The 15,650-nt window shown below is 41.8% G+C and overlaps 1 protein-coding gene and 1 non-coding gene across 4 annotated transcripts in view; both read left to right on the plus strand.

Annotated features, from left to right (window-relative positions):
• Positions 1 to 15,650, plus strand: part of Ptprb (protein tyrosine phosphatase receptor type B) — a 111,727-nt gene that overhangs the window by 55,860 nt on the left and 40,217 nt on the right. For all 3 annotated transcript variants that reach the window (XM_031350440.1, XM_031350441.1, XM_031350442.1), the window contains 6 exons: positions 2,699 to 2,962; positions 7,422 to 7,685; positions 8,236 to 8,499; positions 9,988 to 10,251; positions 10,485 to 10,754; positions 13,424 to 13,687. In XM_031350440.1, coding sequence (XP_031206300.1) covers positions 2,699 to 2,962; positions 7,422 to 7,685; positions 8,236 to 8,499; positions 9,988 to 10,251; positions 10,485 to 10,754; positions 13,424 to 13,687 — 1,590 coding nt within the window. The remainder of the gene's footprint in view (positions 1 to 2,698; positions 2,963 to 7,421; positions 7,686 to 8,235; positions 8,500 to 9,987; positions 10,252 to 10,484; positions 10,755 to 13,423; positions 13,688 to 15,650) is intronic.
• On the plus strand, positions 9,687 to 9,818 carry LOC116076599. Its single transcript, XR_004113005.1, has one exon. It is a non-coding gene; the product is annotated as a small nucleolar RNA SNORA4 (small nucleolar RNA).

Here is a 15,650-nt window from a genome sequence, read left to right on the forward strand (position 1 = left end):
CCTGTAAAAGTCACATACATATGTGTGGTGAGCAACATCATCAAAGGCTCAGTGTTGTATGCCACCTAAACAATGCTTCTGACCTTCAGTGTTACTACTCAAAATAGACTGTGTCCTAAGACGACAAATAAGTCTCACTGTGGGTATTTTGTCAGAGAGGCTCAGCACCAGAAAAGGAAGTAGAATTTTTCTACCTAATCCGTTGAAAGTACATAACTTACTATTTCACACAATATGTGAAATTTATGTTCCAAGTTTTTTAAGGAAAAAAATATATACAATCCCAACCAAAGCTCTGATAACTATGGTTAAACTCAGAATCCGGTCAATAAACTTGACTTTTAATGTTATGTGATTATTATAAGTTGGGTTCAGGGTTCTCCGTCTATAATCCCAACACTCAGATATTAATTACCAGTTGTGTTGTTATGCAAAAATCTCTTTCCAAAACCATCCATCTCACCTACAATTAAGTAACCGAGAAAACACTGCTTTCCTTAGCTCTCAGAGGAGCGGCTGAGAAACTGAAGGCTCTTGGTCTCAGTACAAAGTCATTGATGCGTGCCAGCGCTCTCGTTCCATGACAATAGACACTGTCACTGGTGTCTCTCCTGACACCCTATTTCTCTTCTTGTGATAGTTACTGGCACTGTGCTTCAGTGTAGTACAGTTAAGAAGGACCTCGCATCCTTCTTCCAGTGAGTTGCATCCTGCATTGGTCTGGTTAAACTCTTCAGATTGCTTCTTCTCCAAGTAGAAACTAGGGACCCAGGCTCCTGGGACCTGACAGGTCTGTTTTCCAGATGTTTCCTTCCTCTGGGTTCTCATAGCTCTCTCTACTTCTCCAGGGAATAGGGGTACAGCTCAGACATGGCCCAGATCATTAGGCCTGGAAATAGAAAAAGGAAAGATGGGACCCTACTGTATATACACAATGACACACAAAGAAGCTCACTAGCCACACTGTGTACACACAATGACTACAAATCCAAGAAGCTCCCTAGATTAGTACAGTTCTTACAGAGCACATTGTAGAATGACTCAGTGGCTAAAGAAAGCCATAATGATAATCATTAGTAATTCCTTCAAATACTTGCTATATTGCTCAATATTCAAATTATTTTGAAAAGTCTTCTTATATCTGGAATATGCTTCCACAGAGTTGAAACAAGCACACAAGAACTTTCCAGCCTAGAGAAAATGGGAGGAGCTGAAATTTAAAGCACCATATATTCGATCCATCTAATCCCGATCTGAGAAAAATGTTCATTCTAGACAAATGCCAAATAACTTTTGAGTCTTTTTTTTTTTTTTTTTTTGGTTTTGGTTTTTCGAGACAGCATTTCTCTGTATAGCCCTGGCTGTCCCAGAACTCACTCTGTAGACCAGGCTGGCATCAAACTCAGAAATCTGCCTGTCTCTGCCTCCCAAGTGCTAGGATTAAAGGTGTGTGCCACCACTTCTATTTTATTTTAATCAAAAGAGTTACGCTTTGGGCAAAACTCCTCCTGGTAATTCTTTTATTAACAGCCTATGCACTGCTCAGCGTGCACAATTGGAGCTTAGTTCATAAAAATCAGAGCATATTAGACCAGAAGGACTCTCAGGTTTCACTGAGGTCAAATCCTGTCTTTTGCATATGATGTAGTAGTACTGGCAATTATATGAAAATAACCAGCTCAACGTTAAACAGCCCATGATGAAAACAGACGCGCAGTCTGTGCACACTCTGAGAGTTCAGTCTGCCGTCACCAAAGGCAGCTCTGTGTCCTAGCTGCTTGTCTCCAATACATATAATGGACGTTTCATTCAATACTCCTCAGTTACTAATTCCTCATGTTTACCTTGTAGCCAGGGGAAACCTCAAGGCATCCATGTGTGTTCCATTTTTATGCACCTGAAAAAAATCACAAGCTTCTTGGTGAACATTTGTAGCATTGATCTGTAACTGATACAAACAAATGGGAATTTTAACATCAAAGAGATGGGACAGCTTTCTCTGCCCAGTTTACAGAGGGACAGGCTTCCAGCATGCACTTTTAGGCTTGTGGCCGCTAGAGGGCAGAAAACGCTTTCTAAAGGGACAGCAGAGCCTCTGGCTGTGCTGTCTATTAAACTTGCCAGAAAGAAAAAAACTTGATCACATGAAAGTCAAAGGTAACACAGAGTCTTAAATTCTTCAGAAAACCCATGGATTTTTTTCTCCTTTACCCTCAAGTATCTTTGTTTTTTATTTGTTTGTTTTTTGTTGTTGTTGTTTTGTTTTGTTTTATTTTGGGTGAGTTTGGTTCAAACCGATTCATTTGAACTGTGAAGCTATGGGCTCTTTCCTACGGAGACCCTCTTGGCTCATTCACATAAAATACCTCTGAAAATATCGCCCCTCACCCAGAAACCCCATAAAGTCACAGTGGCAGCGCGTGTGTGTGTGTGTGTGTGTGTGTGTGTGTGTGTGTGTGTGTGTGTTGGTGTGGGTGGGTTATGAGGCATCTAAAAGGCATCCTTGTGTTTTTCTTTCATTAGTCTTCTGATGGAAAGGAGTTTATCTTCCCAAGGCCACTTGGGGTCCTGGTACCTCCTTAATCTCCAGTCTAATCAACTCAGCTCTCCCAATGCCCAGTTTTTATTGACTACAATGGTTAACTCAAACTTCTGCTTGTGCTTTCTTTGATGACTTCCCCCTGGTTTGAACTCACAGTCCCGTCCAGCGTGAGTGGAGTGACAGTCAACAATTCTGGCCGCAGTGATTACCTCAGTGTTTCCTGGCTGCCTGCACCTGGAGAAGTGGATCACTACGTGGTGACCCTTTCCCACGAGGGCAAGGTGGTTCAGTTCCTCATCATTGCCAAGTCTGTCAGTGAGTGTTCCTTCAGCTCCCTCACCCCAGGCCGCCTCTACAATGTCACCATAACCACCAAGAGTGGCAATTATGCAAGTCATTCCTTCAGCGAAGAACGGACGGGTAAGGATTAAGAGGGTATAAGGCTCCATGGAGACTGTGTAGCTCTGGGCGTCAAGGCCTTGCAGTGATTCCGGATAAAAAGCCGTTAACATCACAAAGTTGCCCTGGAGTCTTCCTGTTTTGACTGAAGAGACTCCGTACCTGAGCAGATGTTACATTTACAGGAAGACTTCCCTACCTTTCATAGTTGGAATTCATATTATATTTAAAGAGGATAACAAATATTTCTGTTTCAAGAGTGCTTTTTTGGCTACTGCAATGTGGGTTCACATATATTAACTAATTAATCCTTACACATTCCTTTCTGAGATGGGCATTATTATTCCCATTTTACAGATTAGGAAACCAAGTTTTAAGACTGTTAAGTCAAGTGCCCAACGGTTTGTTATTGTTGAGCAGCCAGGAAGTTTTAGATCTTGGACTTAAACTTAGCTCTGTTCCATTCCAGAGCCTAAAAGTCTCTCAATTCTACTGTGCCTTCTTTGAACACAAGATAAAAATGTGACTCTTTATAGTTCCTAGACTAGGAAGCAAAACTCTTAGTCGGTGATCACCAGCCAGGTCTTTGATGTACTAGAAGGAACTAAACATAGAGAACCATCATTTTCAGATACATCGGTGCTCTCTGAAGTTTACATCGGAACTTTCTGCTTAAGGCTGATGTCCCTTTCTGTCAAGTCTTTTCCACTAGGCTCTAGGGTGACTCTTGTGAAGAAAACTGTTCTTTTGCATATAAGACAATGATGTCACCCTGTTAGTGAGCTCAGACGCTGGGCAGAGCAGGAACTTGGTAGCTCCTGGTAGACGAATGAATCATCAGAATCAAGGTTTTCCACCTGGTGGCCCCTAGGGAATCTCTAGAACGATAGTAACCCCTGAAGCTGTGCGGGGTAAAAAAGGGTTGGCAGCTTCTTTTTGTTTATTTTTAGTGTTTTTTTTATTTATGTGTGTCTTCTTGTGGATGTTTACATGTGAGGCAGGGGCTCATGGAGTCTAGAAGAGAGTGCCACATGCCCTGGAGCTGGAGTTGCAGGTGGTGGTAAGCCAACTGTTGTGGATGCTGGGAACCAAACTCAGGTCCTCTGGGAGAGCAGGAAGCACCCTGAACTGCTTAGCCAGCTCTGTAGCCCCCGAATCTTGAGGAGAAATGATATTTCTATCGGGTCTCACACCCAGACCTTGTGTCCTCTCTCTCCTATTAAGAAACCCCGTTTACATTGTTATAGAGTGCTTGCATAGAAATGCTCCTTTCAGTGGCCCTTTCATCTTCTGATTTGGGAGATGATGAAAATCCCAGAAGCGAAGTGTGTTTTTTTCAAAGTCACATGTCTGAACTGTGCCAGAGTCCAGGCGTTATGTCACACCTTATTTAGAAGCGCTAATTGGGAACAGATTATCTCTACCCATCAGATAACCTAAGGTTTAATTCTTCTGATAATTACAATCATGACTTAGATCAGAAAAGCCACTTTTCACTTCCAGAGTAATCTTGTGTCAGAGCACCATATCGATCAACTCTGAGCCTAACATTGACTAGAAATTAAGGCTATGTCTCCTAACTACTAACCTACAATTTCCCACCCACTGCCGATTAGCATTCCCTGTCCACATGACTCTAATATTGCAAGGCCTTTTGCTAAGATATTCCCAAATGTGAGAAAAGCTATTCTCTGCTCAGAGCAGCGTCATGACTCTTTCAGCAGCGTGAACTCGGGTTTGGTACTTGACTGACAGAGGCCAATGACTCTAACTGAGGACTCGTGTCTGAACTGCTGTCCTGCTCATTTGGGCTGAGTGTTTTAACGCTCTTTAACTTTGCTAATGCCCTTCTCCATTTGGATGAGTGGACCAACGTTTCTAATCCCGTGTCACGTCCTCTCACCGTGCATGAAAGCAGTTCTCACAAATGACTTCCAGCTCCACCTGGAGAGCCCCTTATTGACTTAGCCTCACGCTTGGCTACTTCTTCCTGCAGTAATTGCTTTGCCTTCAGTAAATTGCTTAGATCACTGACCAGTCTTGATCCGCACAAGCAGTGCGGGTTCAGAATTTCCCATCTCTGCGGTTGCTAAATGCAAACAGAACTGTAATTGGTTTCAGGTAAAGCCCTGGTTTTTGTTCCTTCCGGGCCTGTGAAGCACCACGTTCTAATATAAACCTGGTCCGTAAATATAATCCAACAAGAGATATTAATACAGCCTGTGTAAAAGCTTCATGGGAAAATATAGTTTAGGTGCCAAAATGATGGAATTTCTGGCTGTTTTATGATTTGGGAGAAAGTAGAAGGAAAGGCCATGGGCTTGGCATATGCCAGAGCAGACATCCTGTGACGTAAACCAAACTCCTACAGGCCTAGAGGTGCTCAAAAGAGCTGAAAAACACAGCTAATTGGAGCAGGGGTTTAGTGCTCTGGATCAAGGACAAAGCCCCCCTCAATGCTTCCTGTGGGTATCCATGGATGGTCCTAGTCAGCTAGAAACAGACTGTAGCTGGGAAGATGGCTCAGTCAACAAAATGACCACCACCCAAGCCTGGGGGCCTAAGTTTGGATCCCTAGCACCCACATAAAAGCCTGGGATGGTGACTCACATCTGTACCAGTAGCACATTGGGCCTGGGCTGGGGAAGACAGAGAAAAACAGCTAGGAAGAGCTCATTGGCCAGGCAGCCCAGCCAAACCGACAGGCTCTAAGTTCAGTTTTCTAACTGAACCTCTCTCAGAAACTAAGGTGAAGAACAATCAAGGAAGATGTCAGTCTCTGGCCTCTATGTTTATATGCACACACACACGCACACACGCACACATACACATTCACACACATACCACATACATACATACCACACACACTCACACATACCACATACACACATACACACTACACACACACTTCATACGCCATATAATGTGTATACACTCCATACAAGCAAGAGAGAGAAAACTTGTAATTTATTACTGAATCAAAATTCAACCCTAAATTGCAAACTAGACCATCCTTAATATCAAAATCACTTCATTTGCAGTGTAAAATGAAGCATTTTCCTGCTAATGGAGAAGGAAAAATGTCAGCCCAGAGAGTCATTTGTTTACATATCTACTAAATGGAGCCTCAGGTTTACAAAATAGCATTAGTCATAATTTTTGCTTCATAAGAGCATGCATCAGTTGACACTTTGATTTTTCTAGGCATTCAGCTAGTAATTTTTACAAATTTAAGATGGCGTGAGAAACCGCAACCTAAATAAAAGCTAGCTAGGATTTTGACTATGATCTGTATCCAATCATGTGGTACACGGCTGACTAATCCATCCCACAGTAGCCAATGCCTTGACTCATCAGGCTCATCCCTCCCTTGCGTTGCTTGACTTATGTACAGTCCTACCATAATAGGATTTAAATTTTTCAGTTGTTTTAACATTAAGAGGCATTTAATGCCTGTAAGAAATATGTAATGTTTCAGGGACTTGAACTTTCAAAGTTGTCATTATGTTACTTAGATTCACTCATGGTTCCTATTTTGATATTAAAAGCAAGAGATCAAAATGCTTATGTTTTGACTTAATAAGAAATTAATAGTGAGAACTGTGTATTTAATATCTCATTTTATATGCATAACAAACAGTTCATTACTGACCTCTGTGGAAGGACATGAAAGATGCCTCCTCTCATAACTGGCTGTGTCTATTTTCTATTTTGCCAAAGGAATGCAAAATATCATTGCATTGGAGTCTGAATTTGAGTTTCTTTGGTGACTAGTGACTCAGAACATCTCTTTATTTATATACTCATACATGTTTTTATATGCACTTATACATGTTTATATATTTACTCATACATTTTATATATGTACACATGCATGTTTATATATATACTTATACATGTTTATATATTTACTCTCATACATTTTTATATATGTACTCATGCATGTTTATATATACACTTATACATGTTTATATATTCACTCATACATGTTTATATGTGCACTTACACATGTTTATATATGTACTTATACATGTCTGTATATTTACTCATACATGTTCGTATATGTATTCATAAATTTTTATATATGTACTCATACATTGTTTATATATGCACTCATATATGTTTACCTTTTTCCATTTTCCTTTTGGGTTTTTGTACTTTTCTTGATAACTTAAGTAACCAAGGTATGCTGTGATCATTAATATCTGCATCATCTTTCTATTAGGCTTTACTTACTATGGTTTATGGTCCATCTTATAAAATACATTGTTTGTTGTTTATTAGACTAGAACACGTTCATTAGGGGTTTTTTTCCCAAAAAATCATTTTAAGTAACATAACCATCTTTCTGCTTTCTGGTGTATAGGTGTGAGATTTATCTTTTAAATGCATATGATAAAAAGTAGTGACTCGGGCATCTGTGTCATCTGTGATCAGCTGCTCTCCCCGAGTCACTCAGCTTTACTTGTTCTCTTTTCAGTGCCTGACAAGGTCCAGGGAATCAGTGTTAGCAACTCTGCCAGAAGTGACTACTTAAAGGTATCCTGGCTGCATGCCACTGGAGACTTTGACCACTATGGAGTCACCATCAAAAACAGAGACAGCTTCATTCAAACCAAAACCATCCCCAAGTCAGAAAATGAGTGCGTATTTGTTCAGCTCATCCCTGGACGCCTGTACAGCGTCACTGTCAGTACAAAGAGTGGACAATATGAAGCCAGTGAACAAGGGACAGGGAGAACGAGTAAGTGCGGGGACGGGGTGGGGGGTGGGGAGTAAAGGACAGATGGGTAACTGGACTTGAAGGTCATTAAGTACATTCATGTAAACCCTGAGTTCTCTCTGTTTCCTGATTAGCCCCTTATAGTCCCAATAACTCTCACCTGGGACTTACATCATTCAGCCAACCAATGACATCCAATTACAGAACATTTATTAGTAGATAAGAGCAAGTAAGGGATGGAGGAAGGAAAGCAAGCGTTTCACTTTTCTTCTCTGACTTCTTGCATCAAGACAACAAAACTCTAGATATCTTGTTTTATCTTCTGATTGAGATCATAACTCATTTTTTAATTATATTCTCCCAACATGTAGCACGTAAGATTTATGTCAGAGAAAAACAATCACAATTTAAGTAGTTGCTTTCAATTTTCCTTGTTTAATTATGCATGAAGTAACTCCAGGTTTCATGGGGAGAGAGATATGTTTGGCAGTTCCTTGAGAGTGATTTATAGATTGTGTAGGTAAACTTGATCAGCCCTGTTCCTGAAATATCTTCTCACTCCTCTCTCCAGTCCCAGAGCCTGTGAAGGACCTCACGCTTCTCAACAGGAGTTCTGAGGATCTCCATGTGACTTGGTCAAGAGCCAATGGGGATGTTGATCGGTATGAGGTCCAGCTGCTCTTCAATGACATGAAAGTCTTTCCTCCTATTTACCTTGTGAACACAGCAACTGAGTATCAGTTCACCGCACTCACACCGGGGCGCCATTACAAAATCCTTGTCCTGACCATCAGTGGCGATGTCCAGCAGTCAGCCTTCATTGAAGGCCTCACAGGTGAATTGAAATACTTTCTTGAGCCTGAGTGGCTACTGTGATGTGCTGAAGATGTTTGATAGTACAAGTGTTTAGTTTAAGACTTGGACAGGACTGGCAAGATGATTCAGCGGGTAAGAGCACTGACTGCTCTTCCGAAGGTCCTGAGTTCAGATCCCAGCAACCACATGGTGGCTCACAACCACCCATAATGAGATAGCATACCCTCTTCTGGTGCTGTCTGGAGACAGCTACAGTGAATTACGCCAGAGTGAAGTAGAGCCAGGGGACCAGAGAGCAGCCACACACATGATGGCTCATGGCCATCTGTACAGCTACAGTGTACTCATACACATAAAATAAATAAAATAAATCTTTAAAAAAAAAAAAGACTTGAACAAATGAGAGACTGCAAGAAGCAGAAAGTTGTCCAGATCATGATAATTGTATTGTCAAGAAAGGATTAATAAAAGTACGTTAATAAAAGCACAAGGAGGTGGCAAGGGACCTTTCAGAGAAATAACACTGAATGGACATGCCCATCTGGGGCTTCTGGGCACATAGATTATATTAAATATTTGATACATGACTCTCCTGATGGGGAGTCAGTTCTTTGGGATTCCCTTAGGAGCTGTTGCAATTATTTAATAGTGCAAGTTGACAGCTTCTTGGGGAGGTACCCCTACAACTGAGCATCATCTCTTCTCAGTCTACCCAACCCTATGACTTCTTACTTTTATCACCACTGGTATTTTTTTCTTAGGAAGAAGTATATGGAGGTTCAATAATTTCCCTATTATCACATATCAAGTAAATACAAAGACCAAGGCTTGGATAGAAATGGTCTAACCAGCCCTCAATATATGGCTAACCATATACGGCTACTGTTTTCATTTCTCTTTGTTGGCCTTGAACTTTCTCCCCCACCCCCCCTTTTTTTTTTATAAAATATTTATTTATCTATTTAATGTATGCGAGTACACTGTTGCTGTCTTCAGACACACCAGAAGAGGGCATCTGATCCCATTACAGATGGTTGTGAGCCACCATGTGGTTGCTGGGAATTAAACTCAGGGCCTCTGGAAGAGCAGTCAGTTCTTCCATTTAACCACTGAGCCATCTGTCTAACCTGAACTTTCTCCCCTTAACTTCTATTTGTGTGGAAGAGTCAGGAAAAAATAAGCAATCTTTTTTTCACATGCAATCTTTCAGGAAATGTTAAAACATTAAAAAGCATGGCCTGTAACCTTAACCAATTCAAGCTATTTAGCAGAATGAGTAAGACCACACTCCACAGTAGGCTACACCACTTAGTTCATTACTATATTATGGCCTACACTAAAAAAAGAAAAAAAAAAAAAAAAGCATGTCCTGGGAGCCACTAGGGATGGAACCCAAGGTCTTGAATGATAGACCGAGCCACGTCCACAGCTGACCTTAGAAACTTTAGCTGAATATTCCTGCAGTTCATTTCTTAAATGATGGTTTTAAGTTTTTTTTCTCTTTCAGTTCCCAGCACTGTCAAAAATATCCACATTTCTGCCAATGGAGCCACAGATAGGCTGATGGTAACCTGGAGCCCTGGTGGTGGGGATGTTGACTCCTATGTGGTGTCTGCATTCAGACAGAATGAGAAGGTGGACTCTCAGACTATCCCTAAGCACGCCTCAGAGCACACGTTCCACAGGCTAGAGGCCGGAGCCAAGTACAGGATCACTATTGTTTCTGTCAGTGGGTCCCTGAGAAACCAGATAGATGCGCTCGGACAGACAGGTGAGCACAAAGCTGGTGAAGACCCAGATGATAGTGTTCCACAGTTCTCTTCAGCGCAACAGTGAATGGGCTTGGCTAACTGATGAAAACCTAATTTTAAACTACCTACGTAAATGTCTTTAGGGAAGGAAAGTGTAGTTGTGCGCTATGATTTTAGAGAGTTTTTCCTCAGTGGAGTACTCTGCCCTAAGTGGCTGAGCCTGAGTGTTCTTGCTTCTCTTGTTTCTTTGAAGTTCCAGCGTCTGTCCAGGGAGTCGTCGCAGACAATGCATACAGCAGTAACTCCTTAACAGTAAGTTGGCAGAAAGCCCTTGGTGTGGCAGAAAGATACGATGTTCTGCTTCTAAATGAGAATGGGTTTCTTTTGAGCAACACGTCAGAGCCAGCTACTGCAAAACAGCACAAATTTGAAGATCTAACACCAGGCAAGAAATACAAGATGCAGATCCTAACTGTCAGCGGAGGCCTCTTTAGTAAAGAAGCCCAGGCAGAAGGCCGAACTGGTAAGTAACACAGCTTCCGGTTTGGGGCCAGCTATTTCCTCTGTCTACCACTGAGTAGACACGGTAAGGTAAGAGAGAGGCCATGCTGGGAGAAGACACATAGCTCTTGATACAGTAGTCAAATTCATCCTGAGGTCACACTGCCACATGGATCAGCCAGCCCACGCAGGCTTTATGTGCACAATACTCCAATTCTGATTTGTCATTAAAATCAGCACTAGTTGTTGATTATGGCTGAAGCTGATTTTGCCACAGGTTTGACCATTTGAAATGGTGCAAATGTGTTAGCATATAGTCCTCAAAGTTAGAAACTGGAGTTAAAGTAAGATGTCAGGTTACCACCTGACCACATATTTTACGTGTTTTACAACATATGTAAGCATATTTTCTAGGTTCTTCGGGGAGAAATTCATCCCTTGTCTACCTCACATCCCTTGGCTCATAGTGTGGTCCCGTAATGATGTCACTTCAACCTCTACATCTGTTTCTCTGATCTTCTGTACTCTCCAACTTTTGAGGACTCTGTGCCAGGACTTCAAGTGAGCCCCAACACAGCAGTTAGCACTTGCCTTGCCCCTTGGCCAGCTATATGAGGGCCTATCTCAACATAATGAGAAGCCAGTGCTGAAGTTTTCTGCCTCTATAGTTCTCTGATGCTTCCTCATCTATGACATCAGTCACCTGTGACTATGCTACTCTGATATCAAAACCAGATAAGGATACAACAAAAAGAGAAGATTGTAGACTAATATCCCTAATGAGTACAGACTCAGAACTTCTCAGCAGAACACTAGCAGGTCTAACTAAACAGTGTGCATACAAGACCATTCATTGTAATGGAGAGGGTTTACCCTCTGGATGCTAGGATAGTTTAACATATGCAAATCTGTGTGTAGTGCCTCCATAACATTAAAAAAAGAAAAAGCATCCACAACCATTCAAATGTCTTCATGATTTTAAAAAAAGTGAACAAATTGGATCTAGAAGGAGCATAGTAGAAGCTGTATATAAGGAACAGTTGACCAAAATCATAGTGAATGAGAGGAAAGCAGAGAACCTTCCACTAAGATCTAAAGCAGTGGTTCTCAATCTTCCTAAAGTTCTGGCTAGCCAAGAGCTCACTATGTAGACCAGAATGGCTTCAAACTGTGGGTAATAATCCTCTTACCACAGCCTCCTAAGAGCTGAGATGTCAAGCGTGTACCACCTTGCCCAGCAAAGAGTTCTTCTAGAATTCATATGGCCAATAAACTTACGGTGGAAAAAATTCTCAGTTTTACTAGCCACCTGGAAGAAATGCTGGTCAAGACTCCAAGGCAAAACCCCAATCTATGTGTTTTTTAGAATGATTTGGGTTCTTCCTGTTATTTTTCTTTCTCATGCCCTTAAATCCAATTTCTACTACCCTTAGCTTTCCCCTGTCTATCCACCTGCTCTTCCCTCTACAGTCTAATAATCATCTATGAGCCTTCAGTTAGCACTCAGAGAAGACCTTTTGATCTTTAACTTAATTAGCATCAGAAAAAAATACTTGGTTGCACAGATCAAGTCACATCTTAGATCTTGGCTAGCCAGAGCTATGTAAAAAAAAATCCATCTGGGAACAAAAATGCACCCACAATAACCCCCACACAAGAGCTAACCACATCCAACCTCCCCTGAAGAACTATCTAATCACATCTTGTATCTGTCTTAGGTCTATATCTAAAATTGTCTGTGATGACAATTTCCCACTGTTGTTTCTTGTTCTTTTGTGGCCATTTTAAAACTATACATTTCAGCATCAGTAATTTACAAATGTCCTGTTTCTTTACTTTTGGGGCTCTGTGTTTTTGTTGTCTGTTGTGGGCAGGCAGGGAGTAAGATTAATTGATAAGTGTTCAATGACAAACGGATCTCACAGCAAAGGCTCTCACAGGTAATGGGCATAACACTTGTCCTGAACACAATGCATGGGCTTGTACTTGACCCCATAGCTACCAGGGATAAACAGCTTCTTAGCTGCCATACATATCTTCAGATTCACAGGCCTTAGATTTAATGAAACTCCACTTCTTTGAAAGGTAAATCTGCTGCTAGCAGTAAAATTTGTGAGCATGGCTCTCTGTTCTTAATCACATGTTCCTTGTTCTGCAGTATGGTACACAGAGACCATGATTTAGCAATATAAACTCTGGCTGTGATGCCCTAAGGCAGTGGTTCCCAACTTTCCTAATGCTGTGACCCTTTAATACAGGTCTCGTGTTGTGATGACCTCCAACCATAACATTATATTCGTTGCTACTTCATAACTGTAATTTTGCTACTGTTGTGAATAGTAATACAAACATTTCATATTCAGGATATCTGACCTTTGACCCCTATAGGGGTCACAACCCACATGCTGAGAACCACTGCCCCAAGTCTTCCCAAAATCATATAAATATTTGTCTGGGCCACAGACCTGTAAAAATCAGAGCCAGAAACATCAGCTGGAAAGGGCTGTCACTAAAGTCTTATAAGGAAGTTCATACTAGGAGGCTGTTGTTTGCATCTATTGGAAGTCAACTTATCTTAAAGGCAGGGATGATGTGTTAGGGGTTGAATGTGCCCACCAAAGTGTTGATCCTGGGATTTGTCAGGGACACGGCAAAATGCTGACCCATTCTCTTGTTCCTTGACTCTTTCAGTCCCAGCAGCTGTCACCAATCTGAGGATCACAGAGAACTCCAGTAGACACCTGTCCTTCAGCTGGACTGCCTCGGAGGGTGAACTCAGCTGGTACAACATCTTCCTATACAACCCAGACAGAACTCTTCAGGAACGAGCTCAAGTTGATCCGCTAGTCCAGAGCTTCTCTTTCCAGAACTTGCTACAAGGCCGAATGTACAAGATGGTGATTGTCACTCACAGTGGGGAGCTGTCCAATGAGTCCTTTATATTCGGCAGAACAGGTAAGCCCCAGGCCCAGACAGTAACGGATTGCAAGGGAGGTGTCATAGTATTCACCTTCTCAGCCTTGATTTCTCTTCCTTCCCAATTCTGTCCAGAGTGGAACTTTATATGGATGTATGACCTTGAAATTTGGAGCCTAACTGAGATTAGGTATGAGTTGTGTGCATCTACTTATTCTAGTGGCTTTTGTTGCTTTGGCTCTATTTAGTTCTGGTGGGATTCATGAAAACTTAACCCAATTCCTCTACTTGCCAGCAAACTATTCAAAATAGGGTGGTAACCATCATGGCTCTAGTCAAAGTGTGTCCAGCAACTTCCTACAAGGAATAGATTGAGGTCAGGCCAGGTCACAGAATATCAACTACAAATCTACAAATGATATACACACAAATGCATGTATGCACTCTCCCACTGACCACTGTGTATTGGAAACAGCTCTAGCTAAGATGAATAAGAGTTCCAGGAAAATGGGATACAGAAATCTCTCTGGGCTGTAAATAAGTTGAATCTTTTCCAACTTTTTTGTCATTTGACAATTGCTTTTCAGTGCTTTGAGGTGCCAGGTACATGACTCCTGGAAAATTGAAATGACCAAGAAAGATAAGCTCCTGACCTTAACAGCCTCATGATAGAGGAAAGAAGAGGGTTGGTGTCTTAGGGTTTCCATTGCTGAGAAGAGACACCATGACCAAGACAACTCTTATATGGACAACATTTCATTAGGGCTGGTTAACAGACTCAGAGGTTCAGTCCATTATCATCATAGCAGGAAGTATGACAGCATCCAGGCGGGCATGGTGCTGGAGAAGGAGCTGAGAATTCTGGCATCTTGATTAAAAGGCAGCCAGGAGATTGTTTCTTCCACACTGGGAGAAGCCTCAAAGCCCACCCCTACAGTGACACACTTCCTCCAACATGGCTACACGTCTTAATAGCACCACTCCTTATGGGCCAAGCACATGTAAACCACTGCAGTTGGGATAGAAGATTTTAAAAGGAGATGACTTTGAGAGACCTTAAATTCCATGAAATGAGCATGTCCCAACCATGGCTTAGCCGAACAGGGCATTATTTTAAACATAGGACATTTCAGCTGAGACTAGAAGGCAAGAAGAACAGTGTAGAGAAAGTATGCTAAGGACATTCGATGGAAAGTGTCTACTTGTCCACCAAAGGAGCTGAAAAAGAGCCATGACAAGCTCCAACCACAAACAGCATTGCCTAGATCTTACGGCTGTTATCACTATGCTTGGTCAGAAGAACTTGAAACATTAATAAACAGAAAATGGGAGATGTGTATATCCATAGAAGTACATGCCTTCACCCCCAACACTCAGGAGGCTGCAGAGAGAGCAGAACGAGCTTAAGGATTTGAGCTACATAGAAAGATTCCATATCAGAGTGGGAAAAAGAGTATCCAACAAATCCTCATTATCCGAAGAAAACCAGCTGAAATAAGTACCTTTGGAGCAGATAGTATTGTATAGAGGAAGTTCCCCTAGGTGTTAGGCTGGCTGATAGAGACAACAAGAAGCCAGTCACTGGGCAAGGATATGAAGGCAGGATCTTCTGAGCAGAACAGGAAGAGCGGGGGATAAGAGAAGGGTCAGATGAGATGGAGGCCAGGGAGAGACAAGATGGAGAGAGAAGGAGATGAAGATGGAGCTGACCCACATTGCCTGGACAAGCCACAAGTAGCTAGGGATTTCATAGACGGACAATAGAGTAATGTAGGGTACATTTGCCCAGCCTAGGTGTGCTTGAATTTATATCAATTGAGTTTTGTGTTTTTTTTTTTTTTTTAATTTGGGTGATGGAGATTTACCATTATAAATCTGGCTGATAGAAGTCTCTAGTGTTATTATTTCATGGACCTAAGGAGAGTTGAATGACAGCTCTGGGCATTTCAGGAAAGACTGGATCAGTCAGCTGAGCAAGCAGAGACCAAGAGAGCTAGCTTGA

Source organism: Mastomys coucha, unplaced genomic scaffold, assembly GCF_008632895.1.
Source record: "Mastomys coucha isolate ucsf_1 unplaced genomic scaffold, UCSF_Mcou_1 pScaffold4, whole genome shotgun sequence".
Lineage (NCBI taxonomy): Eukaryota > Metazoa > Chordata > Mammalia > Rodentia > Muridae > Mastomys > Mastomys coucha.